The 26,176-nt window shown below is 34.7% G+C and overlaps 7 protein-coding genes across 7 annotated transcripts; 5 read left to right on the forward strand and 2 right to left on the reverse strand.

Moving 5' to 3' along the window:
- Nucleotides 1-124: 124 nt before the first annotated feature.
- Nucleotides 125-1,777, reverse strand: GCK72_010247 (uncharacterized protein; the record flags this gene model as incomplete). Its single annotated transcript, XM_053727762.1, has 5 exons — nt 125-313; nt 360-839; nt 926-1,045; nt 1,093-1,275; nt 1,355-1,777. 5 exons carry the CDS (start codon nt 1,775-1,777, stop codon nt 125-127), a joined length of 1,395 nt encoding a protein of 464 aa, XP_053587339.1.
- A 969-nt stretch (nt 1,778-2,746) lies between these two features.
- On the forward strand, nt 2,747-3,904 carry GCK72_010248 (uncharacterized protein; the record flags this gene model as incomplete). Its single annotated transcript, XM_053727763.1, has 4 exons — nt 2,747-2,928; nt 2,971-3,058; nt 3,105-3,167; nt 3,671-3,904. The coding sequence occupies 4 exons, from the start codon at nt 2,747-2,749 to the stop codon at nt 3,902-3,904; spliced, it is 567 nt and encodes a 188-aa protein (XP_053587340.1).
- Nucleotides 3,905-4,878: 974 nt separating this feature from the next.
- GCK72_010249 (uncharacterized protein) lies at nt 4,879-5,180 on the reverse strand (the record flags this gene model as incomplete). The annotated part of the gene is made up of 2 exons (XM_053727764.1): nt 4,879-4,997; nt 5,045-5,180. 2 exons carry the CDS (start codon nt 5,178-5,180, stop codon nt 4,879-4,881), a joined length of 255 nt encoding a protein of 84 aa, XP_053587341.1.
- Nucleotides 5,181-5,514: 334 nt separating this feature from the next.
- GCK72_010250 (uncharacterized protein) lies at nt 5,515-7,411 on the forward strand (the record flags this gene model as incomplete). Its single annotated transcript, XM_053727765.1, has 9 exons — nt 5,515-5,607; nt 5,650-5,690; nt 5,735-5,825; nt 5,869-5,937; nt 6,322-6,586; nt 6,633-6,913; nt 6,964-7,115; nt 7,163-7,270; nt 7,321-7,411. The coding sequence occupies 9 exons, from the start codon at nt 5,515-5,517 to the stop codon at nt 7,409-7,411; spliced, it is 1,191 nt and encodes a 396-aa protein (XP_053587342.1).
- A 1,609-nt stretch (nt 7,412-9,020) lies between these two features.
- Nucleotides 9,021-10,889, forward strand: GCK72_010251 (uncharacterized protein; the record flags this gene model as incomplete). The annotated part of the gene is made up of 9 exons (XM_003104130.2): nt 9,021-9,145; nt 9,390-9,471; nt 9,518-9,621; nt 9,669-9,921; nt 9,965-10,098; nt 10,166-10,324; nt 10,371-10,488; nt 10,535-10,687; nt 10,731-10,889. 9 exons carry the CDS (start codon nt 9,021-9,023, stop codon nt 10,887-10,889), a joined length of 1,287 nt encoding a protein of 428 aa, XP_003104178.2.
- Nucleotides 10,890-12,018: 1,129 nt separating this feature from the next.
- Nucleotides 12,019-14,322, forward strand: GCK72_010252 (uncharacterized protein; the record flags this gene model as incomplete). Its single annotated transcript, XM_053727766.1, has 11 exons — nt 12,019-12,199; nt 12,252-12,364; nt 12,409-12,507; nt 12,554-12,655; nt 12,702-12,939; nt 13,095-13,341; nt 13,388-13,514; nt 13,560-13,799; nt 13,847-13,889; nt 13,946-14,104; nt 14,153-14,322. 11 exons carry the CDS (start codon nt 12,019-12,021, stop codon nt 14,320-14,322), a joined length of 1,719 nt encoding a protein of 572 aa, XP_053587343.1.
- A 10,603-nt stretch (nt 14,323-24,925) lies between these two features.
- Nucleotides 24,926-26,176, forward strand: GCK72_010253 (uncharacterized protein; the record flags this gene model as incomplete). Its single annotated transcript, XM_053727767.1, has 3 exons — nt 24,926-25,006; nt 25,361-25,437; nt 26,113-26,176. 3 exons carry the CDS (start codon nt 24,926-24,928, stop codon nt 26,174-26,176), a joined length of 222 nt encoding a protein of 73 aa, XP_053587344.1.

The raw sequence follows: 26,176 nt of genomic DNA on the forward strand, positions 1-26,176 counted from the left end.
TCACTGACAAATCTATTTTAATGCTCGTTTTTTTCAACATGTTTCTGTTGATTTTAAGGTCATTGACCACATTTTTAATAAAAAAAGTGTTAATATCTTCATAAACAGAACTATTGAATAAAAGTTATCTGGACAATCCGTTTTTGAGAAGATTGTTTCTCATACCATCCCGTTCCTGTTTTCTCAAAACCGTGAAAAATCGTTGAACAGATGATGGCGTGAGACCACACTTTCTTGCTAGGTCAATCGACCTTTCTCTTGAAAGTATCGTAGACTTTTTGAACTTTGATTTCAAATATTGATGTTGTAGTTTCTGAAAATATGAGTTGGGAAGATGTCCAATATCGCTTAATGTTTACCCTGTTAATCTGCTTCCGAACTTTCCGCATTTCAAACCACTCCTTATACTTCCTATGAACAAAATGGAGTGGTAAACATATCTTATCCATAATTAAATGAAATTGACCAACTACTTGATAGCGATCAGCATATTTGATTCCTGAAAACTCCTTTTCCAGCAGTTTTTTATTTCTCTCGTCGAGTAAAACGTCTTCTTTCTCTTCTAGAAATTGAAATATCTTCCGACAAGTGTCATTTCTTTTACATCTTTCTCGAACAACCATCCTCAACTCGAAATATCGCTTGATTACTGTTTCATATGGAACATCAACTTCTATCGATATATTTATCATTGTTTGAATCGATGGATGTCTATTTCTCTCAAAATATTCCAAATCCATTGGAAATTGGTTAAGAGAGGAATCCAGCAAATTTAAAAGTTTTTCATCGGCTTCTTGACTTTCTTCCTCGGAAATTCTCGATTCTGATCTGCTCACTTCCTGCAATTCACATTTAAATTAATGTAGTGGTGGAATAAAAAATGAGGAAAAGTAAATAGTAAATGAATCTCTCATAGTATACATACATGTTGATTGGTATCCTCCATTTTATGAGCCACATCTAAATGGAGAGGAAGTATATCTACTGGATCAGATGATTCATTGTCATCATCATCGAAACTGTCATCCATCCAAGCGAACTTTTTCTGAAAGAAACACGAGTGGTGCATCAAAATCCGGAGAAGAAACAAACTGAAGGAACAGATTTGTGTTTTTTCAATCGTCGTTTACAACTCCAGGAATCAAAAAAAGCTTGCATTTGTTCCGCGTCGAGACGTGTATTGTCAGCCAACCTCTTCAATCTGTCACTATTCATAAATGGATTGTTTTGAAATACAGAATAAAGATGTTGTTTCATTCCAGTCGTCAAACCAATCTGAATTCTCATTTTGAGTTGATAGAACACATAGTCTGATTCATAAAGAGTAAGAATGCTGCACGTAAAAAAAACTCACTTCAAAGTCTTCTTTCAGTCTCCATTTCGTGTATTCTTCCACAATTGTTTTCTCTGGAAGACGAGTTCCTTGCATAAGCAAATGAAGGTTTTCGATTGGTAGTTTCTCTCTTCTTCCAACGAATTCAAACTCATCATTCATCATTCTCAAAAGTCTCTTATTTATAGTTCCGTTGAATGTGTCATCACAATTGAAATATTTGAATACTTTTATACAAGTATCATTTTTTGAACATGTTTCTCCATTTTTCAATCGAAGTTCAGAGAATCTTTTAAATATTTGACTGTAATCAATACTTGTTTCCTTTGAAATACATATCATTTCTTCAATTGATGGATGAGGATTTCTATCATAAAACTCCTGATCTCTGTCGAATTCATAATATGAGCTTCTTGGAATATATTTTACAAGAGCGAGTTCCATCTGAAACTACCCATCTTTATGAAGAGACAGATCTGAATCTTACTGTAAAAGCTTGTTTGTTTGACCACTCTGAAATGAAAATAAACAGTTTTACCGCGTTTTTTGTGAATTCTTGGAACTTCTAAAACGTTTAATTTTTCCAGAATCTTTGGGGTTTCACGTATGAAACAAGAAGAAATTGCAAGAAATTTATGGTAAATGGCAGATTTGAATACTAATGACATCACCCAAACATCGAATTATATTAATGCTGATTCCAGGTAAGTCTATAATGGCATTGTGAAACCATTGAAATGAGGCTAAATGGAATTTTATCAGAATCTTCATATTCATAGATAACAAACAGAGAAATACGGGTTGTTTCATAATACTGCAAGAATTTCCAAAACTTTTCGAAATTATTTCATAAGAAAAAAAGTATTTCAATGATGATTATGATGTTGAATATATAGATAAGAACAGTTCGATGGGAAATAACTCGAAGACATGTTTGTTATTTTTGTTCTGGATAGTCAGAACATTTGTCATTAAAATGGGTAGTCCGAAAAAAGATTTGTTTTATGGGGAAAAGAATACAGTAACCCAAATAAGATTTTTTAAAACTTTTTTTTTGAAAACATGACAGAAAATGTACTACAGCGTTTCACGTTTTCAACTGAAAGAGTTTTTCTTCCACATCCTTTCACTACGTGTGTTACTGTAACAAGTTTCGATTTTTATTATGTGGAACCCGATTAACTTATTCTTTGTTTTTTTTTTCACGGGTAATGATTTCCCAATTTTATTATTTTCATTAGTTTCATTTATTTAGACATTATTATTATTTTTCAAACTTTTACCAGACTCTCCGTTTTCGGTAAATACTTGGATTCTGGTTCAAAAGAATTTCCACTCGGTAGCTTTCAGAAAACCTACTCGTCGTAAAAATCCAAAAATATCAAGAATCCGAGGCACAGAAATTCTGAAACGATGAGTTTGAAACTGTTGAATAACTCGTTTCATCTCGAGTTTCTCAACGATTTTCAAACTTTTCATCGTCATCAGAAACAGAAAAAGACCGATGAGAATGACAAAATGGCAGAAACTGAAGAGATTACAGTTGACCAAATTCCAAAGTTTCTTCATCCAAATGGAGTTTCACTTCCTCAAAAGTAGGTTCAGGTAATTAAATAAAGTCCTTGTCTGAATTACAGAAGAGACGGAGAAATGCCACCAGTATTTCAATGCCCAATTCTCACAGACTTTCTGATGCTGAAAAGTTCGGAATGTAACCCTGAAAAAGTAGGATTCCTCTTGAATTCACAACTTTCTCATCTTCATTTTCCAGTTTCTCCAAGATGTTGATGTCTTCACAACTCTATCTTCAATTCGTAGTCTCATTTGTCAATGGGTTAATTATTATGGCCCCAAAAGTGTTTTTTTCAAAAGTTTTTTTGGCATTCATGAAGGATTCAAGAGACATACTTTCAGAGAATCCTCACTATTGTCAGATGGATGAACAAGGAAGAGTATTTCTGAATACGGGAACCAACTACACTGTCCCATTCGAAAGAAGTACTGCATTTTTGAATAGATTTTCAATTTTGGAACACGGACAAACATGGTGAGAAAAAAGGATAACCTGGTCATTGTCAGTGGTTTCAGGGATGAATTCATTGCCACTTCGTATTCTGGCCTGGCGAAAATTCGTCTGAAGAATGGAATTCGATTGGCTTTTACCTATAAAATGTATGCTCAATCGGAAAATCAGCCCGTTGATATTGTTGTTCGACAATCTTTCAGTTTTCAAAAAGAAATTGATTTTCATTTTTTGAATTGCTTTCTCACGAAGAAGAAAATATGGCGTTTCGAGGTGGAAAGCAGGCAAAAAACAGACAATAATATTCATTTTAGATGTCACGGAATACTTCAATTTTTCAAGAATCATTTGGAAGTGAGGATCTGTGGAATCTGATGTCAATTGAGAAACAATTAAAAATTATTGACTGTTTCGAGAATCGTCTTCCTGAATTTCTCATCGACGTCGCGTACGGAATAGAGTCAGAAGACGCCGTTAATATGATTCATTCGGTCGCGTCATCATGTATTCATATGTCACAAAAACCGAATTTGGAATCACTTTACTGATAGATTTACTCTGTAAAACTACATTTTAGTACTTGAATGTTGCATGTAAATTATCAATAGAAAATAGGCAAATAAAGCTTTTAGTCATACTGTATCTAAAGAAAGTCATTGTCTCATTCTTTTGAAGACATTTCCCAGATGAAGTCAGTTCGACCCCTATCATCCGACTTTGAGAATGAGTTGAAAACTTTTAGAATGAAAGGAAAACTAATAATGGCTAAAAGTGAAAATAGAAGCACCTGAATCTCAGAAACTTTATTGAAATGATAAAATGAAGCAACTAATTCTGAATTTGTCTCCAATTATCTCCTCTGGCGACCAATTCTACTATATTTCTACTTCTTATTCTCCTCACAACTTCCTCCAAATGGGCAATTTTCCGTCGGTATTCCAGCACTTTGAGACGATCTGAATATATGGAAACTGAGCAGATATCTAGTCGAAAATTACATTTCTTACGGATTTCATTAGCGGAGAGTTCGTGTTTTTGATCTTGTTGACACTGTCTACTGAGTTGTTTTTCCATTTGTTGAAAGAAATATTTTGAATAGGAAAAAGGATAAAAGTTGAAATGAGATTTAAAACTCGAATTCAAAAAGAAGCAGGAAAGAGTACATACATATAATACTTGATAAGGGATAAAAGAGACAGAGGAAATGAGATGATGAGAAAGAGTGTTGGTTTCTGTGGAGAAAAAGAGATATACCAGAAGAAGGTATGCACAAAGGTACTAATTAAATTATAATGAAATGTGAGTGGAGTTGAGAAGAGGAGAGAGTGCGAGATGATGTATGTAAAGGGCATTATGTTCACATTCAGATGTCTTCGTGTCTAATTACGGTTTTCTCACTTTTGAGAAAATCCCAGTTGAAAGTGTAGAGAATTAGTGAAAAGAATAGATTAATTTTCAGTGTCTGGATTACTTGAATAATTGTTCAATTCGGACAGAAGACGTCAACATAAAGAAGAACGATTTATTTAATAAAAACTTGTCCTTGTGGCTGCTGACTGTTTGGTCTCCATTGTAGAGCCGATCGAATTGTATTCAATGGAGATGTCTGTGGATCGAAATCTCGTCTCGAACGTCGAAAAGCTGAAAACTATTCTCTAGAGACTACTCTGTACGATGAAACGAGTCACTTTTATCAGATTGCCCACGAATTTGATTACTCGGAATGTATCGTACGAATCGTTTTTCAGTTGAAATTCGAGCATCGGTTGTGGAGAGAACGAGGGCGAAAACGAGGATGCAGATAATCCAGGGGTTAGTGAGCATTATAATGATGATGTTAGTTGAGGAATAAACGAAATGAGAGATTTGAATTGAGATATACTCTTTGATAAGGTCACGGACATTTTGAATATAAGTTGATAATCGGTTTCAATCACGTAGTTTCCCCCTTTTTGTAAAAAAGTATTGGGCTTCCTAGTCATTCTGATTGTGGCTTGAATATTATTCTGGTTCAATGAAAAGATCAATGAAATATGAATATAATAATCGTGTGATGTGAACTTTTCAAGCAATAACACGCTGCAATCGTTTTCCACGTATTCACTTCGTCATCAAGAACAAAAAAACGCACGTTAGTTTTCAGTTTTGAGCTTCAAAAATGATTGAAAACATCCAAGAGACGGACAACTCCAATCAATTGACTGAAAATTATAAAGACTTTGAAAAAACGTTACCATCGGATGCAGCCTTGGTTTGTTTTCTTGTTTGGAAGTCCCCAAAGTCAAATATTCAGAATGTCCGAAAATGGATGAATATTGGATATCGACTCTATGTGTAGGTTTTATTCAATGACTGAATGTCCATTTTAATTTTTTTAGAAATATGCTTGACAACTCTGAGTTTTCATTCGTTCTGAGTTTTCCACAAATGATTTCTCAACTATCATTTTTGATGACTGTTTGTCAGGAAGTAAAGCAGACTCCTCTATATCTGAAGAAACCTTTTGTTTTAGAAAACAACAGGTCTCCAAACTGAGTTCGGATGGGATGCCACATCAGGAGAACTTGCTCATCAATTTCAGGTTTTTATTAATAAAAAAACTAGTTCTTATTTCTTTTTCAGCACAAAAATCTCATAGAAATAACTCAGAAGTTCATGAAAATGTGGAAGAAGGAAATAAATGAAGCATCGAAACCTGGTAAAATAAATTCAGCTCGACGAGTACTTTGTTATCCAACATGTGCCGTTTCTTTTCATTTGAAAACTTTGGAGTGTCTTCGTCGTTATTATATTGAAATGGCATTATTCGAAGGAGCGATTGAGCATCGAAATTGGATAAATAAACATCTCGAAGTAAATTCAACTTTTTGGGTTATTTCATCTGAAATGCGTGTAGAGTATTCAATGTGAACGTAGTGGTCATCACGTCATTGGGAAAATATTACAGAACTCATTTTATATTCAGGGAAATTTCGAAAATCGTGTGGTAGTGAATGTTTGGGAGGAAGAAACTATAAATATGGATGCCACTATGAAACCAGAGGATAAATTGAATAAAGCATCTGAAATTGAGAAGAAGACACCGATTCTGGTGTGGATCAGTCACATGAATATTGCACTTGATCCAGCTGTTTTCGACGTCAAGTTCTTGTATTTATTGAACGAAAAACCTTATTTTCGTATCACAGCCACACCAACGATCAGTGTTCGTGAAATCGAATCTGAAATGCGTTAGTTCTTTTCCTTAAAATACAATAATTAATTTAAAAGTTTCAGCTTGGGATATGATAATTGTTCCTTGTGTGTCGGATAGTCTCTGCTTTGTTCTTATTTACAATTTCTCGCGGAATCTGTCTACATTCGAAGGCCTTCGTATTCATATAAATGAACATAGACCAAGTGCACCTTGTGTCGTCAGAAAATGTTCTCGTAAACTGAATAAAACTGGTGGAGAAACAGACCAAAGAGGTCTGGTTGAAAAGACAAAAAAACATATTTATATTCCTCACTGGGATGAAACTAACTTTCTACCAAATAGATTTGCAGAACTGCTGCAGGTACAGTAATCAAAGCAATCTAAATAAATCCTAATCAATTAGATTTTCAGAAAGTCGTTGATATGGAAGAAACATTTACGGAAGGAGGTTTTGGAGATTTAGCTCATGGACGTGCAGTTCCTTCTCCCGGTGAAAATGCAAACAAAATCAGTCACCTTCAAAATTTCTCAACGTTCGGATTTGTCAATTCTCCGAGTACACGGTTTGTTTTTGATTATTCATTCATCAACAACTTTCTTATACTTCAAGCAAAGTACCAGAAGAATCAAATGATGAAAGTGAGATCGAAAAAGTCCCGTTCCCATTCTGTGCAATTCTTTGGGACACTAATCGACATGTTCCCGTTTACATGGGAAAGTACGGAAGACGTTCTGTTTCTCATATTTTCACAAATTTTCTGTTTTCAGAATAACTGGGAAATGTGTAACACAAGTTGGGCCAGTTTTGAAAAAAAGTTGGTGGGAAAGACTATCTGGATACTTCAAACCAACAGAGTGATGTATGATTATTGTTTTTTTAAACTGTTTTTTTTATTAAAAATAGTCTTTTCGTTACTCAAGGAACATTTTACAGTATCTGTACCAAGGATTTACTCGGAGACCTGTTAATCCGATATTAGGTAGACAGAAATCCGAAAAAAGGAAAAAAAATGTAATTTCGAAATTTGAATGAAAATAAAAAGAGAGCATTGAAATTAGTTGGAAACTAACGGGGGTTAGTCGGATGTTCTTTGAATAATCAGAATGATTCACAAATATTCAGTTGTTTTCAGTGGTTTTTCGATGAAAAAATAAATATTTTCGTTAGAGAGTAACTTGTAAAGTACCATAGATTCTTCTGTGCCTGATTGGTTAAAAAATCTCTAGCTACCTAATTCCCCAACAACGTAGAAAAATCAAAATTTTTAAAAAATTAAAAAGTGACCACATAAGAAAAAATGACGTAATTTCATTTTTTCCATTATCTTTGCCCCAGATCTTGAAACTTTCGCATATAAAAGAAAGAAGATAACGTCAGAGACAAAAAAACTTCTAACAGACTAGAACACGAAATAGAGAATTATGATTCTCGAGACTGAATCAACGAGAGATTTCAGATTACTTTTGTTTTCTCACGTAGGCATATTACAGAAGACTATTTGAGTGAGTTCAAAACATAATTTTTCCTATTTCTGAGAAAACGAACACGATTCAGTAGATTTACACATGAAACTATAAATATGTACTCACATATGCTCGCTACTGCACATCAGCCAATATGGTCGGATTACTGTAATCATAACTGATTCTCATCAATAACATCAAAAATCACTTCGAAAGTGTTTGATTTCATTAGTTTTTTTTTTTAAGATACCAATCTTTATCTATCAAAAAGAAGCAAGGTCATTCATTATATCTCCACATGAACATCTAACCGACAATCGTTGCAATCTCTTTCCCTCTCCGACAAACAATGTGAACACTCAACTTCTTCTGTTTTTTCTTTTGCTTTCTTCAATTTGGCCTTGGCCTCAATTATCCAAGATGGGATGGGTTTAATAGTTGTCTTATTTGTTTTCCACTTCACAAATTACTGCAATTTTTGACAGGATCGCGAATTTCTTTGCCGTTTCCATGGCTCAAACTTTGAATTTGTGATTGCTGATTAACACACCGAGAACTGAAGTTAGAATAGTTTTTTCTTTCATGTACTTGGGTTTCTAGTGTCCAAGAAGTTTCGATTTTCAATTAAGAAGGTAATAACTACTGTAGAGATCCTATAGGAGAAGAAAAAGAAAAATGAAACGAGATAGAGACCAGTTTTTATACGGGAGACCTAGATTCGCGAATCTTCCCAATAAGAAGAATTCAGGGATATATAAAGAGAATTGGGAAACACGGAAACTGGAAATCGTCGTCTCTCATTTCCTTTTTTCTTTTGAAGAGATTTAGATGAAAGAAATTGTTGAAGAAGGAAGTTTTATATATTTTTTGTTCAGTTTCTGATTTTTGATTCTCTTTTCGATTCTCAACTGTCTTGATCATAGAATTCCATTTCTTCCAATATCGATGATATTTCTTTAGTTTCACATATCAATTAGAGTCAAATATTGTTTTTTTTTTTCAGAATGCGACATACTGTCGTAACCTCTTTTTTGTGCATTTTGCTAACTTCACAAGCGGTTTTGTCTACAGAAGAAACGAAAGAAAAAGAGAAACTTCCCAAGTGTGTACACGTGGATCCTTATGAGAAGTGAGTCAAATCGAATGTTTCGGATTTCAGAACTTATACGTAGATATGGATTCTGGAAAATCATTGATTGTCTACTAGCATTCTTTTTTTTTAGAAAGTTTGTTCTCAGCAGCCATTGCAAAACTAACAAAAAGGAATCTTCAGAGATCTAAATCAATGAAAACAAAGTATTGAAATATTGTAGAATTCAAAAAAGTTATCCAGAATATACCAAATTACAGTGTTCGAGATGTTTTTTTTTCAGCTTGGAAGAATGGTTGGCTCTGAAAACTCCAGCAGATAGGAAATGCAATCACACATCCGTGAGAGATGAACTTGATGAAAATGTTCGTTTCCATCCCAGTTGAGATATAATTCAAGTCTAAATTCCAGGAAATCAAAAAATCTGAATGGGGAATCAAAAGTTTTGCATTCGATGCATTATCCTCTGAGAAGTTAGGTCCACTGAGAAATGTTGGAAAACAAGCCCATAAACTGTGAATTTTGAATTATGTTGTTATCAACGAGAAAACTATAATTTCAGATGTGAAGAAGAGAAATATGATGCTTCATTCTCTACATCTGTAGTAGTTATTCACCATAATGAAGCTCTTTCGACAATTCTCAGAATGATAAACGGCCTTATCGAATTTACTCCCAAATCTCTTCTCAAAGAAATAGTTTTATATGAAGATGCCTCAGAAGAAGAGCATGTTCTCACAAAGCATTTGGAAAAATTCGCGAAGTTGAAGGGTCTCGAAGACAAATTGATCATTCACAGAAGTGAATATAGACAAGTATGATTATATTTTATGCAGAATGATAGGATTATTATTCCAGGGTCTGATTCGTGCAAAGGTTCATGCCTCAAGACTAGCCACTGGAGAAGTTATTGTATTCATGGATTCACATTGTGAAGTTTCTGAAAGATGGTTGGAACCCCTTTTACAACCAATTAAGGAAGATCCAAAGAGGTTTGAAACTAAAATTTTATATTTCTGACAGTTAGCTAACGAAAAGCTCATCTCAAATCAATTTCAGCATCGCCATCCCTGTCGTTGACCTGATTAATCCAGTTTCGTTCGATTACTCGTCTTCAATGGTTGCAAAGAGTGGATTTGATTGGGGACTTACATTCAAATGGATCTATCTTCCATGGGAATATTTTGAGACTCCAGAGAACAATGTCAAGCCATTCAAGTAATATTCCTGCTGACATTTCATTTCTAATACCATTCTATTTCAGCTCTCCTGCCATGCCTGGAGGTCTTTTGGCAATGAAAAGAGAATATTTTATTGAATTGGGAGAATACGACATGGGAATGGAGATTTGGGGATCCGAGAATATTGAACTATCCCTCAAAGTGAGTATATCTAGAAAAGGTTTATCCTGATTCTTTTTATTTTAAGGCATGGCTCTGTGGTGGACGTGTTGTTGTTGCTCCATGTTCTCGCGTCGGTCACGTCTTCAGAATGCGTCGTCCGTATACTTCTAAACCTGGAATGGATACAGCTCTCTACAATGCTGTTAGAGTTGCCAAGACTTGGCTTGGAGCCTATGAGGTTTTTAATTTTGCTACATTTCCCTGTAAATTGTCATTTTCAGAAAAACTTCTTTGCTGCTAAGCCACGTGGATTGAAGATTGTATTTGGAGATATCAGTGAGAGTATCAAAGTGAAAGATCGTCTGAAGTGCAAGGATATGAAATGGTTCATTGAGAATGTCTATCCGGAATTGGAACCAAAGGTTCATGATGAGCTCTAAATAAGAAAATTGTTTGTTTCAAACTGGTATTCCCACTTCATGTTTTATCATAACTCGTAATAAACAGGTTTGTAGAAAAATTGGATAAATATTTGAGAGTCGGAAACATGTGAACTTTATCTTGTGTCTGAACTTGCCAACGTTTTGGCTGGTTTTATTTTTCGTGTATCTCATAATCGAGAGCAATGTCATCATCGTAAATTACCCAAACCACAAAATACGAGTCACGACGATGCAACGAGAAACAGACAGTTAGAGACACTTTAAGAACAAATCACAAAAGACGAGATAGTGTATACTCGATGAACGCAGACAACTAACCATAATCAGGATTGCATACAAAGGAAACGCAGAGAAGAAAGTGGGGTCAGGATCAAGAAGTGTAGTCAAATGGAATGAGATATAACAAATTTAAAGTGGGCAGAATGAGAAAGAGTCTTCTAGAACATTGTACTCCTCTGATTAGTACAAATATAAAATGTGCTTCTTTTGCTATTACTGTAGCCGGCAGTCCATTCAACACGGACTAGGAAATAAGTCTCATTTTATTATTTCCACTTGAATAGAAGTCGACCCTGCGTAGGTTGGAATCCTGCCCCTGGAGAAGTGTCTTATTTGTTTGTTTACATTTCTCAAATTATAAATTCACAGTCTGGTGCCGGAGGGTGTCATCTAATTTGTTCGAGATAGTTTCGAAGTGTAAAACATGATTTGCAGTTATTTTCAGACCTGCAAAGCTCGAAAATACGGCATTTAATCTTTTCAACTACAAGACCATTCCGCGAGATAGATCTCCAATAAACTATATGCACCTTTTACACCCTCCGGCTGCATACCTTGAATTTATAAGAGAACTATTGATTGCTCATTGATCTACTCATGAAACGTATATTATTGTTTAATTTTTCTTGTCACTTCCTTTTTATGTCTTCTCTTGTTGTATCAAATCGACCTTCCTTCGTCTTCTAATTCTCTCGTAGATCACCACTTGACTTTTAGAAAATGCGTGACTTTTTATATATTTTCTTTTCAGAACAATACATCAAACTTCTGCTTCAAAAATGGGAAACGTGAGTTAGTTAACTCTTTTAATACTTGATTTTCTGAATTTTAGAGTCCAACAAGTGAAATGCTCTCGAATCAAGAAGAGTTCAATCGAGAACGGAAAGAAGGATTCGAAATGTTCCGGAAATTATCGTCCCCTGAATTTCTATTGAAAGACAAACGGATTATTGGGAAATGGAAAACAGAAAAAGAATTGGAAGAGTTCTTTCGAAATATTGTGAATCTAGATCTGCAAAGTTTAATTGGTAACTAATTTTCTAACAATTAAAGGCAGTTATCGTAGAAAGAAACGTTCAGATCGACTGCAGACGAAAAATGACCTGAATGCATATACCGTTCTTTGTGCATATACTCATAAGATGCTGGATAGTCAGACACGTCTCAATTGTGTCACTGAAGTTATCAGAGAAGTTTGTTTTTCATTCGATTTCAAAAAAATTAATGTATGATTCAGGCTTTCGAAACAGCAGAAGAACACGATCAATTATGGTACAATTCAGATGAGAAACCACCTCTTTACGGGGTTCCATTCAGCGTTAAATGCAATTTTGATGTGAGTTTAACTCAAAAACCTGTGTTTTGATAAGTCTCATTTTCAGATGAAAGGTTATCACACTACAATTGGATTTTTGAAGAAACTAGCTGAAGACAAGAAGGAAATTGATTGTCCTTTTGTGGTTCACTTGAGAAATTTGGGAGGGGTAGTCTCTTTAGTGATTGAGTTGTTTAATTAGTCTGCTTCTTCAGATTCCTTTCGTTCTTACAAATGTCCCGCAAGGTTTTATTTCTTATATAAGTTCAAATCCATTGTATGGGACAACTCGTAATCCATGGGCACTTGACTGTACTCCTGGTGGATCATCTGGAGGAGAAGCTGCTCTGGTTGCTGATGGTGGATCTCCATTCGGAACTGGATCTGATTTGGGCGGAAGCCTTCGAATTCCAGCTGCATTTTGTGGTTTGGTTACAATGAAACCGACCCAAAGTGAGTAAAATCCATATTGTTTGGGAACAGAGGAAACAGAGAACATTTCAAATAATGTTATCTTGATGAAAAGCAAACTGAGTCTTTTCAATCGTCGACATTTCTCTAAACTGCAGTAACTGACAATACCATCATTAACTTCCCGTCCATTTCAGATCGTTTCCACGTGTCATACAACTATGGTGGTCTTCCCGGACGTGGTCGACTCGGTCTCAGCTATGGATTCTACACAAAAAGTGTCGACGAACAGGTTTTCCTGCTAGAGCTTATCGTTGGATCTCCTGAATATAGGAAACTTGAACCAATGTCATCACCAGCTCCACTTCAAATAAACTCTAACAAAAAAGAGAAATTTCGAGTTGGATGGTATGATGATGATGGGTTCAATCCACCAGTCCCCTCGTTCGTTTGTTTTTAATTTCAGATGTAAATTTATAGAAAAATTCAGAAATCGCCGGGCGGTGTTAGAGACTGCTGCAAGTTTAGAGAAAGAAGGTCACGAAGTTGTTCGATTCAGAATGGAAGACATTGATCAGAAGTTTCAGCCATTTTATGTTGCATCTATGTTGTTCAAAGTAACCAAAATCAGAACTAAACATAAATTAATTTTTCATTTCCAGAATGTACTACCAGACGACGGGAAGTTCATTCTAGACCTTTATAAAAATGAGCCAAATGATCCGTATATGGCGAAATTCAGTAAAATGCTTCGATTGAATGATTGGGCAATTATCAGACTTATTACTCTTCCGATCATTTCTTTTTTCTCAAAACGTGGAGCTTTAATTGCTAAATCTCGAAACGGAAATCTAGCTGAATTACGGAAGACACAAGAAGAAACTGATATTTATCGTTTGAAAGTAAGCGACATTTTACCATGAAATAATTCTAATTCTCTTCTTTTCAGTTCATCGAATATTGGAATAGTCTGGAAATCGATGCCCTCATCTGTCCATCGTTTTGCAGTCAGTTTCGAGTTAAAAAAATGTCATCATTCCCATTTCAGCCCCTGCTATCCCTCATCAGTACCCACCGGAACTCGCCAATGCAGTTTTCTCCACTGGCCTCTATAACCTGCTTGATTTTCCTGCTGGCATCGTTCCAGCAGGTCATGTCACAGCAGAAGACGTGGCGAATTTGAATGATGAGAAAATTTTTCCAATTGGTATTACTGTAGTTATTGAAATAATATATTAAATCTTTCCGTTTGCAGATGATTTCCTACTGAGAAAACAGAGAGATGCATGCGCAAATTCAGAAGCAATGCCGAATGCTGTTCAGATAGTGGGACTACCGAATGAAGAGGAAACTGTTTTGAAAGTTATGAAAATTGTTGAAACATTTCATGGACCAATGGCTAAACCGAGTGTTTCATTCTTTTAATTCTCATGCCGTCTTTCACATTATCTTTGATCTTACCGTTAACCGATTGTAATCATTGATCTACTCTTTTTCTTCTCATTTTTCTCACCCGGAAAATAAATAAATTGACGTGATTCCGACCTTACTGATATATACTTTATCCCTTTACGTAGTAACTTCACCATCTTTTTCAGGAAAAACTAGACTTCAACTGTAGCGGAATTGGAATTTATTTTACTTGTCGGAGAACAAATGAAATATTAAGTTTAATGAAATGAACTGATATCTAAAGTTTCAACTTTTGTATATTTCTACTCTGACTATCTGAAAGTGCACCATGGAATATTTTTAGCGAATGATTCTCGTCTGAAAATCAGAAAATCTTGATATGAAATCTGCAGATCTCGGCGGTGCACACACGCGAGTTGACGACGAATTGCGTACTTTTCGTCCGCCAACGCTTTGGTGAACTAGTGTCTGCTCCTCCTTTTTGCATGTACTATCTCTTCGATCGGCAAACATCTGATTCCATTTCATTCTGTTTCACGTGACGTCAACACTCCCAATTTACACACTTTTTTTATTAGCTGATCATCTGAAGAAAAAAAAATAATTCAAAAATAATCAGAAATGTTAATTTTTAGTTGCAACCTAATTTATTATTCATTTTTATACGTTTTAGAATATTTCTAATCTCTTTCAGACTTTTCAAGGCTGTTTATAAACTGAAATTTTTAAATTCTTTGATCCTAAAAAGCGCACAGTTATATAGGTTTCATTTTTGGTTTCTTTCAATTTTCTGTAGTTCTCATAATATTTAAATATTTCTGTTTTCGGTTTTTCTTTTTCTCAAAAAGCATTCTTTCAGGCCTTTTCAACACCAAAACGAGTAAAAATGTCAGCGAAGGGTAACGGATCAGCACAAATAAATGTGAGTCTTTTGATTTAAAAAAAAACACTTCATCATCGAACTGAAAAAAGTATATCTCTGTTGAATTGAAAAATAACGCCTCAAAAACTAGTAAAAAATATCTTTAAATAAAAACAAATTATATCTGCTTTGAAAATTCAATTATTGATCGACGAAATCAGTTTGCTGTCTCTAAACCAGAATATACGCGATTGAAATGCTGAAATTCTGAAGTTACTCTCTCCGAATAACGTTAATGCTGTCTCATCTTCTTGAAAACCTCTATTCATTTGTATTCTCATCTTGAATTTGATAATTTGCATTTTTGAAAAAGAAAAACATGCATTAGACAGAATGATAACAATTTTATTTTCATTTTTCCTCCAAAATTATTATTCGAATAAATATTCGAACACACAATTGTGTTTTTCTAACTATTTTATTTAGTATCGAGATAAAGCTAAAAACAGAAACGGATGTTTACAAAACTCTTTCTTCTTCCTTTTGAACAAAGTTTAGGGATTCCAAAGTGTTCTTTTCGGATTGAAAAAATACAACATTTTATTCCGATAAAAATCTTATAGGATTTCTATCTAAAACTGAAAGTAAAATATAGTAATTGTTTATTAGTGGTAAATGCCAGAACAGAAACGTTCGACCGAATTGTTAAAACCTGATCCGAAAGTAACTACGATTTTTTCAATTTGGTGATACTCTCTTCTACTTGAACATATAACACTCGATTTTTCCTAATCTGTTCTTGCCTTCAGATCAGAGTTGAGCGGATATCCGCCTTCCGCCTTCCGCCGATATTTTTTAAATTCCGCCTTCCGCCGATATTTTTTAAATTCCGAAAAACCGCATTCCGCTCAACTCTGCTTCAGATGTTTCTCAAATATAATACTTAACAAAAATGAATCATATTGTTGATTCGACAAATATAGGAATAGTTTTTGCTCAAATTCTGTTATTTTTTCTAGTTTGACTTCAAAAAGTGACGTAATTCCAGTATCTCTCTCCAGAATCACGGTCATATTGTTTCAATGTTTGATCCTTTTTCCTCTCTTTCTCTGAAATTGAATTGCCCCCTTTCTCCCCTTCTGTCCGTGCAATTCTACCCGCAAAATCTAATGTTCTCCTCTATTTTTTCCCTCCCTCTCCCATTTTTTGACCAATTTTGTTTCAGTACTTCCCATCCGTTTCACTACTACTCGAAATGAAAATGACCTCGTGATTGCTGTCTGCGTCTCTCCGATTCTAATAGTCTCTTACACGATTCAAAGTTGAACCTTTTTTCCGTGAACCCCCTTCAGAACTAACTGGTTTCGAGTAGTTTTAGATCTCTTCATCATTTTGTGTCGTCTTTTTTCAATTTTTCTACGAATGACTAATTTGAATTATAAATGTGAATTGAAGATGTTTTGTACCGAAGAGAACCGTAGAATAGACACGAAATAATCTCAGAATTACTTCCATTCAGCTAACATCTCTCTCATAGGATAATACTGTATCAGAATAAGAGAGCTGTTTCGATAACTTTTTGTTTAGATCGAAACTGTTAGCATCTGATTTAAAGAGACCCATTCATCTTTTCTCTTTGTCATTTTCCTTTCTTTTCATATTCTTTTCTTTCCTTTTTTCGGATGACGAGAGCTTTGATTGACACCCTTCTTCCCCCCCCCCCCCCCTCATTTTCTCAATCTCTATCTATCGTCCAACTGCTTTCCACCATTGCTCTCCTCCGTTTTTTCTCCGTTTTTGTGTATGTTTCTCGGTCTATCGGCCCAATTTGTCGCGCCGCTCCGAAAGATTCTTTTCTTCATTTTTTGGTGCTCTATGTTTCTTTGGGACATCGACTTGGATCGTTTTGTTTGAGTTTGGGTTTCGGAGACTCGACGCCCCCCGCGGTCTTGGAAGAGAACGAAAAAGCATATGGGAAAGAGAGAAAACAAGTGAAACGGTATTTGGGACAATAAAAATGACTGTTGGAATATATAACTTGTGTAACATTCTCAAAGTAGAGAGAAATGATTGACCTCTTGAGTTTGAGATGTATAAAACTTACAAGTGTTTTTATTTCCAAATTAAACTTTGAAAGCTAAGATTTGAATCTAGGAATTCCAGAAATGTATGCATACATGAATGTTTTGAAACGAGCATTTTACAAAAATGATCAGTGAGTCCTCTAGTAACTGAGTTCTCGTAAACCATTTATGTATCTTCACTCTATTTACTCAGAAATGCACCGTTCAACTCAAAACTTTCGTTGATCTTTTGTGTCCTCTTGTTAGGTAACTTGATCATTATTTCTTCAACAAGTTTCTCCTCTTAAATCTGTCATTTCTGTCCTCTCTCCCCCTCTCATGTCAACTCTGTGATTTTCGGACTTTTGAGTCCGTCTATCAATAGAAACCACCTTCGCCCCGATGGTGCTCTTGCTCCCTTCGTCTTTTCTTCATCTTCTTGTCCCATTTCTATCCCATGGACAACACACACACACACACACGGGAAGAGAGTGTGTTTGTCACTCTCTTTTTCTTCTTTTTTCTTCATGTCAAAACTATAAGGAAAAGGAGCAAAAAGGGAAAAGACATGATTTGAATGTTTGAGAATTTTCCATTCTTCCAACAATTGAGATTGACGAATCTCTGAATATTCCTCTTTTTGACATAGTTCGACTTAATTTTTCTGATTGTCGGTAGGCGTAAGCACCAAAAGTTTTTGAATTGAAAAATTTTAACCTCACGTTGGAAGTATATTCGCTGTACCCGATTATTGAATTGACCAGGTTAAATATTTAGAAAAAAATAGCTCTTTGATCTTAAAAAATGTAGAAAATGAAAGACGATCCCAATTGTTCTCCAGTCTTCATTTCCCATCTAACTTTTCGATTTTATCATTCTTTTCTCTCAATCAAACTCTTTCTCTTTCCTTTTCATTTTTCTCTCTTTTCTTTAAAAAATACCGTGATGAAACCCTGCGCAAGAACAGTTTTTTTTTTCAACCGAAACGTTCAGTTGTTTGTCCAAAATTGGAGACACAAACCGACATTTACACAGGCACACACACTGTCTCGATGTCTATGTGTGCTCTTTACGGAGAACTTTTGAAAGACTCTAAAAAGAACGGCGGAAAATAAAGAAAGAAATAGTTGCATACAGTCTTTTAATACTTTTCTTCGTAATCTATTTTTCTGAAGCTGAAAAAGGATTCACTCGGATAGAGACTCCAAACACCTCTCCCAAATCTGAGATTTCAAATCTTGCTCTTCTTCGTAGACCGATTCCAGATTATCCAGATTTCACCCTGTATTCATGCCTTCTTGATCCAGAGAAATTCTCAAACACAAAAAGAGATGATATTCTTCATCATTCTCACAATTATCTTCTTCTTCTTGTTCCACAATTGTTTCATGTCTCTTTTTTCTATTCAATTCATTTTTCCCTCCTTTCTTCATTCTCTTCTTCTGTCTTCTCCTTTTTTTCTCGGCGGGTGCACATTTTTTTTTGCTTCTTCCTTCGTTTTTCTCCATCTCTTCATTGCCCTTCTTCTACATCCAGTATTCTTCAGGCCTTTTCCTTCTTTTCCCTCGATTTCCGTGTTATCTGATGCTTTTTTTCCTTTTCGAATTTTTTTCGCTTTCAAATAGAAAAAAAAACCTTAAATTTCATCGAAGCAGCTAGAAAATATTGAAATAATTTTAAAAAATCTTAAAACCTGCCGATTTTCCATTTTCCACGATTGATGTTTTTTTTTAGATTAACAGGAGGTAATTTGAAGAACTTAAATCAAAGGTATCTTCAAATGATTAATTACTTTCCTGTCTTCTGACCTCAAACAAATTAAGGTTTTTGAACTTTGAATTTCATGAAAGTTTGATGAGAAACACAAAGAACACGTACATTCTACCAAAAAAAGAATAGAGCGTTTATCCGATCAGATTACCAATCTATGACTGAAAAATGACCATAGGTTAACTCTTTTTATATTTTTAATGTACCCAGAACGTAGCTTCAGTAAAACATAGACTGTAAAATAATTTAATTGTAAAGAGTTTTAGCAAATCAATTTTTTCATCCAGTTATCCAATTTAATCATAAGTCTACCACACTCTATAATTCTATCTCTTTTTCTGTCTAACTACGTTTGTTTTTTTTCTCTCACACTATTATCTGTAACACTTGCTCCCTCTTTTTTCTTCGTCGTCACGGTGACAGCGTGTCTTTTTTCTTCACTTATTCAGTCATTCCTGACACTCCCCCGACACACAATTTTGTCTTCATTTTCTTGTGCCAAAGAGCAGGTGTCTTAAAACGGAAAAAGAATCGAGTGGAATGATGATGTTGATTCATTTTCATTCAGATAGAAAAAGAAAGTTGGTTTCGGTATGTTATCATTCTCATAATAATATTCCCCATATCATCAGATTCTTATTCTAATTAGCATGGTGATGACGTAAAAGTGATATGTCTAGGGAAGCGGAAAACAAAAAGTAGATTTAGTTTTGGAGTTAGAATATGAAAATAGGAGGGAAATACGCTTCCTGTTCATATACATATCAAAATTTGTAGTATTTTTTCAAAAATCTAAAAATTTCCAAATTTCTCGAAATATTAAGATTCTTGAAACTTTGTATAGCTTCGTCTCCACCTAAAAGTTCTCGAATTCTCGAAAATCGTGTAGAGATTAAATTTCTTTTTTCCCATTTCGAATGCTCAAAAACCTTTATTGCGATTCTATTATTTTTAACTTTAAAACGTGCTTTTCAATTTGTTTCAAAAAATGAAACACCTGCAGCTCTATCCTATTTATATGTTTCCGGAGTGATTAATAGTCTAATTTTCAGATGTTTTCTGAAAACTTCTGTATGCGTGGGTGAAGCTATTTTCTTTTTTCTTCTATCAACCATCCCAGTAGATATCAGAAAAGTACGACTTAGTGACGTTTTATATAATTAAAAAAACACTTTTTCCTCTGAATTCCAATGTAAAACTTTATTTTCTCTGCGGTGCGCATCGGAACAGAAATATAAAACACTACACTGTGTTGTGTCTGTCCCTCAATTTCGTCGAATTGGTCATGATGAGAATGACGTCATTTTCCAAATTCTCTTCTGCCTGTTTTTATAATCTCTTTTCGTTTTCTTTCTACTTCGCCCATTTGCCAACCTTCCGGGTAAATCTCCCGAATACTACTGTAATCTAATTCTTTTCGTCAGAATTCAAAAATAGAACCACCGTTTTTTGTCATATTTACATATAGTTATAGTTGTTGTACTAAGAATTGTGAATTCTGTCAATTCTTTGATATTGCGTGTACATATTTATCTTTCATGTTATCATTCGTGTCTCTGTTTTTTCCCTTCTCGCATAATCTTTCTTTTTCTCACAATCACTTATAGTCTTCTTTTCTCAGAAGGTTTTGCTTTAGCAGACTTCTCAAATAACGCTTTTCTCTTTACTCATCACATCATTATCTTCGCTTTTTGAAGAGTTTATCTCTGTTTGCCTGTGGTGTGCTCCGACCACTAAAACACATAGAAATGAAATGTTAATATGGATTAAATCCGTTTCCAAGCTCAAAAATTCATTAGGTACAGACTATAGTTTGAAATAATTCAGGAGTCTCATCTCCAGTATGATTTGATTTCTTTCATTCTCAGTTGGTGACTTTGGCTTTAATCATAACGCATTGTCACTTCTTTTCTGTCATGTTCCCAGTCTGATGAGAATTTCTTAGAATAGAAATGTAATTCTTCTGCCTAGAATCTTCAGAAATCAGAATCTATTTCTTCTCTCCATTATTTCAATGCATGTTTCTTTTCTATGAAAAGTGTTAGTTCTGGTCGATGATCACGTCATTCTGCCCTGCCAAAAAAGTGTGTTTCAAAAAATGAAACTCAACTTGCTCTCGATTCGTCCCTTTACCTCTCTCCTACTTTCCTCGGTCCAATTTCTTTTTTCACCTGCTCAAACGGCGCATAAAGTGAGTTTTCCTTTCCGCCATCGAGAATTTGTCTTTCTTTTTTCTTTCTCCCCAGTTTCCCTTCTTTCCATTTTCCACCTATGTTCCTACTCTCCCGTATTTTTTTTTCAAAATTTACCCCTCTTTTTCTAACCATTTGTCAATACATTTTTCATCTTTTTCACCACGTGGTGTTTTGACTCTTCAAAATCCGTCTATTGCATATTTGACTAATCAGGTGAGCATTCTCTGACAGAAAAATATTAGAAAAGAGGGAGAGATTAGAGATTAACTTTTTTGATAACTCCTCTGATGATATCCTCTCTTTCATCCTGATGAGATCTTCTAATCCTCGTATTTATGAATTGAGTTGGTGATTGAAAGGATTCCAGATGGTCAGGAAAACAAGAGGAGAAAGGGAAGTATTTTGATAAGAGACAACACACTTCAGAAGAAGTTTCCTTCAATGGTCAATGCGTCGTGAAAAAATTTGAATCCAGAGTTTTTCAGAAATTATCTGGCAGCTTGAGATTTGTCTGAAACATTCATTAAGGTATTATAATAATCCACAAATCTTCTTAATCTCTTAATGATGATTCATTTTTCATCTTATTTTCATAAATCATAAGTATGAAGCCCTAATCCTTTTTCATAGGTCTGTGTTCACGACATCTATGCATTTAAGAGTTTTGTGTTCATAGAGTTGGATCTTTCCGACAATACTTTTCCTCTTTTCTCTTATTTTGTTAGATTATTCCTCGAAACTTATTGAAATCTTTCTTTTTATTTTATTTTATTTGTTATGCCAATAGACTCGTAAAATGCAGTTAGAAATAATTTGAGTACAACCAAAAGACACCTTTGAAAATGGAAGCACATGTGCTTCAATCACTTTGGAATTTTTTTCCGAAAATAAAATAATTTCTGGCTTAATATAATAAATTCATTATGCGAGTGTGTGCTATTAACTCTAGAAATGTTGCCAAGTAAGTTTTGACTCCGTCTCGCGTGATCTCTTTCTTCTATTTTTCATCTAGTCTTTGCTCTCTCTTTTTCTAGCTCAAACCGCTTTGCCCCCACACTTTTTCTGTTGCCATTTCTCACTTCTCACGCACTCGATTTAATTTTTTTCCTCCGCCTTCTTCCATTTTTCTCAACATGAAAAGGTGGAAAGTGGGGAAATTTAATTAGTCATATCATTGAGAGAGAGGAGAAGTTATTCCAGAAGGAAAAAAGCTGAGAAAGAGTTAATGAAGAAAGAATGACCTGGAAAAGTGAAAGAATTAAGAGAGTGGTATCCAATTAAAACGATGATGTGATGACATTTTGAGAAGAAACCATTGTTTCACACTTTTAACAAGTTTCATAATTAATTTATATATTAAACGAACTTCTCATTACGTGCCTAAATATGAACCTGCGAAGTTTTACAGAAATGGAGCTTGATTGTTGGTTTCAGTCCTTTTTGACACTGATTGAACATCTTTTCTCTCTGCGTTTGTTTTTCTTCTGAAATCCATTAGCTTATTTGGAATTTTTAGTTTCAAATTATGAACCTTCCCTACCTGGTCTCTCTGTGAAAGACTAACAGAACCCTTAAAAAAGAGCCGAAAAAAGGTAAACGGTTTCAGGTTTCATAATCGGAATGAATATTTTAGATCAAACCAATTGTGATCAGACACTCTTCAAATAAGAGTTTTCCTCTCGAGAAAGAGTTTTCCGAAGAGTTAATTTTCCGGTTAACTCCAATATAACTCTTCTTGGTTGAAAAGAAAGAAATCTCACTGTTATTTTTGTTTTTGGATGTCCCTCCGATCAGAACACACTTCCTCCCTATAAATTTTCATACTTTTTCTCTAGAGGTCATAGCTCATATCCACGTGTTTCTTTTGCATTTACTCTCGTTTCTATCCGTTTTCTCTTCACCCATTCTTATGCATTTTTTACATTCTAGATTCTTGTGCATCCAAGACAAAGAGAAAATTCTGCACTTTGTATCTTGTGTTTCCAAACATCTCCATAGCTTTGAAAATTCAAAAATCACAAGGAAATTCCTTGCAAATGGACAAACACAATCAGTTTTGATGTCGTCATGAGTCATTTTTAATCCTGATCTGTTGATCGAATAATAATTTATCCCACTCTCCGATTCTCTTCATTCAATCAGAGGAATCCTGATAATATCCGGGCTAAATTATTGAGCAGATGTAAAAAAAAATAAAGAAGACAGGTGCTTTTTTTTAATTTTTCATCTTAGATTCTATCACATTTGTTCCTGATTGTCTACTTGAGATACGGTAGCCAATAATCGCTTTCAAAAAGTTCCAATTTATTATTTTCATTTTCAGACACCCAACACAACTTCAATTATATCATATTATTCTTTCTTTGGGTACTTAGTTTCTGATCTCTTTTTATCACCACAACTACATTTTCTGCATCCAAATCCGAAATTTCGTGTATTTTTCTCTCGAATTCTCAAACTCTTTTTCTCATTTCATTTCAATCGAAAATGTATCCATCTCATGTAAATATTCTCTTTCGTTTTCCCCTGGTTTTCCTCTGAATCTCTTCTTCATCGTCACCTCCTTCTTCTTCTTCTTTCCTTCATTTTCATCACAGATTTGCTCCATCACAACTGCTTAGCACGTGGATCTTGTAACCCTCTTTTTCTCCCATCCATTTCTATCTTTCACTCTCATCACATTATCCATGGAATTATATATATATATTTTCTTCTTTTCCTCAATATTTTCTTTCCAACACCATCTATATTTTCTATCTTCCACAGAAACGATGAGTTTGCCCTCATTTTCCTCTTTTTTCCTTCTTTTTGCTTTCTGATTAATTATTCAAAACATCCCAAGAAGCTTTTCTCGTTAAATACAGACAAATCACTCTTGTTTCTTTCTCTCATTATTTTTCTTCCTGATCTTCCAAAAATCACTACAATTTAATTTCTTTTTGCCCGAATAACTGCTTATTCTGGAAAACTAAAAGAATTTGTAGTTTTCTGACCAAAACCCGTGCAAAATTAGAAAATTCGATCCATCCCCGTGGGCTGATTTTCTCAGTTTGTTTTCAGAATTTTCTGTTCCAGACTTACTTCTAATCGTGAGATTTCATTTTATCTGTTATCAGATCTCATCTTTTTTTCAATAAAAACACATTACTTCGAACAAAACCTATGTAGAAGTTCATTCCAGAAACAAAATACTCAGTCTTAAGATTTGCATTGTTCCTTATTATTTTCTGGAGACCAATTTGTATTAGTTCAATAGAGCGCATTTGTAGTGTACTTAACGGCAGAGGAGGGAATTCAAATTCAAAAATACCTTCTCAAAGACAGTAGGAGATCGGAAACTGTATTACTGTATTACTAACTCCCCACTATGAAATTCTGGCATAAGGTAAGAAATATCAGTCTTCAAATTTACTGAAATCGGCAAAAATTGTTCCTAGACTGTTAACCCTATGAATCTTCTCAAAATTAAAGAGATGTTTTCTTCCTGATTTGATTTCGTTAATCCTATCTCGTGTTATTATTGGTTATTCATTAAATATCACTCACCGTTTCTCGTTTATCTTTCTTCGTTTTCTAATAAAATAAAATAAAAATCTTCAATTTTCGGGTCTTCTTGAAGTCTTCACCGCCCGCAACCAGTCAGTTATACGAAAAAGTTCAATTTGAAAAGTATTTGTCCAATAATTGACTGTGTGTCACACGGGCGCGTGCTGACTATGGCAGCAATGACGAGCACATCAAACTGCTCGCAAGCGGCCGGTTCACCTCTGATGATGCTCTTGTTTAAGGTACCCAACAGCAACACGGTAATTATCGAATTTATGTCCTTCAGATTAGAATCTAGATTCTAAAATTATTTTAAAAATTAGATATTATGAACTTTTTTTGTAATAGTTGTAGATACCGAGAAACTGTATTAGAAGAGGTCCTTCGATTCTTAGAATTCACTCTTTTCCAATTTTTGGATTTTTAAAGTTTTCATCATAATGTAGGATCTGGGATTCCGAAGTGCTTGAACAATATAGAGGGCATCAGCTTTGAGTACAGTTTCTATGGTATATTTCGAAAAAAACACAAAGAGATTTTGAAGAAGAAAATCAAAAAGTTTGTGTAGAAGTGATCTGAAAGTAACAGTCAATCCTCAAAACGTGTATTTTCAGGCAATGCAAGAAGGCGGAGATAGTGAAGATGAGGCACGAAGACGACGGGAACAACTAAATCGGAGGCCCTCATATCGGTTAGTTTCTTTCTTTTTTCGTTCAGTCCCTTTCTTTTTTATCAAGAAGCTATCACCTTCTTATGATCATACAACGATATAATTTCCCCGAAGGAAATTATAGGTTCTGAGTTTTTCAAACGACTCAAAATGTTTTTATAAAAGAAGTTTTCAAGATGATGACATATTTCTTCTATAGAATCCCTTCAGACCGAATGTACTCAGTTCGATCACGTGTGAATTCCTGAAAATGTTTAGATAATCACTGAGATTATCCTGTGTTGAAACGTGTGGAAGAGAAGTACGCATTGGCACAAAAAGGACATCTACATAAATTATATGCATTGAGAAATATGAAAAATATGCACTTTGATCAGCCAAAAATTTCCAACTTAAAAAAGCAATCAATTTTCGATCTGATGGTTGTGGGTCACTAACAACCTGGACCTCGGCAACGTCTTTTCAGATTTATTAACGACAAAAAGATTATATTAGATTTTAACTGTCAATTCTCTATCAAATCCTTCAGTTTATCTTCTTAATCACTCAAAACTCTCCAAGACACATCATCGGAATTCAATGACGTGGCACTTAAAACTCCTTTCTAATCTCTTTTTGGGAAGATTTACAAGCTCAGTGCGGGCGGTTTTTGATCACTGCTGGGGCAACTTGAAGAATGAAAAACATCATTTATAGCCGAGGAGGTCGAGATGGGTCATTTGGGGTTGTTCCAGCTGCCGTAAAGTCTTCGTATGGATGA

Source organism: Caenorhabditis remanei, chromosome III (assembly GCF_010183535.1).
Source record: "Caenorhabditis remanei strain PX506 chromosome III, whole genome shotgun sequence".
NCBI lineage: Eukaryota > Metazoa > Nematoda > Chromadorea > Rhabditida > Rhabditidae > Caenorhabditis > Caenorhabditis remanei.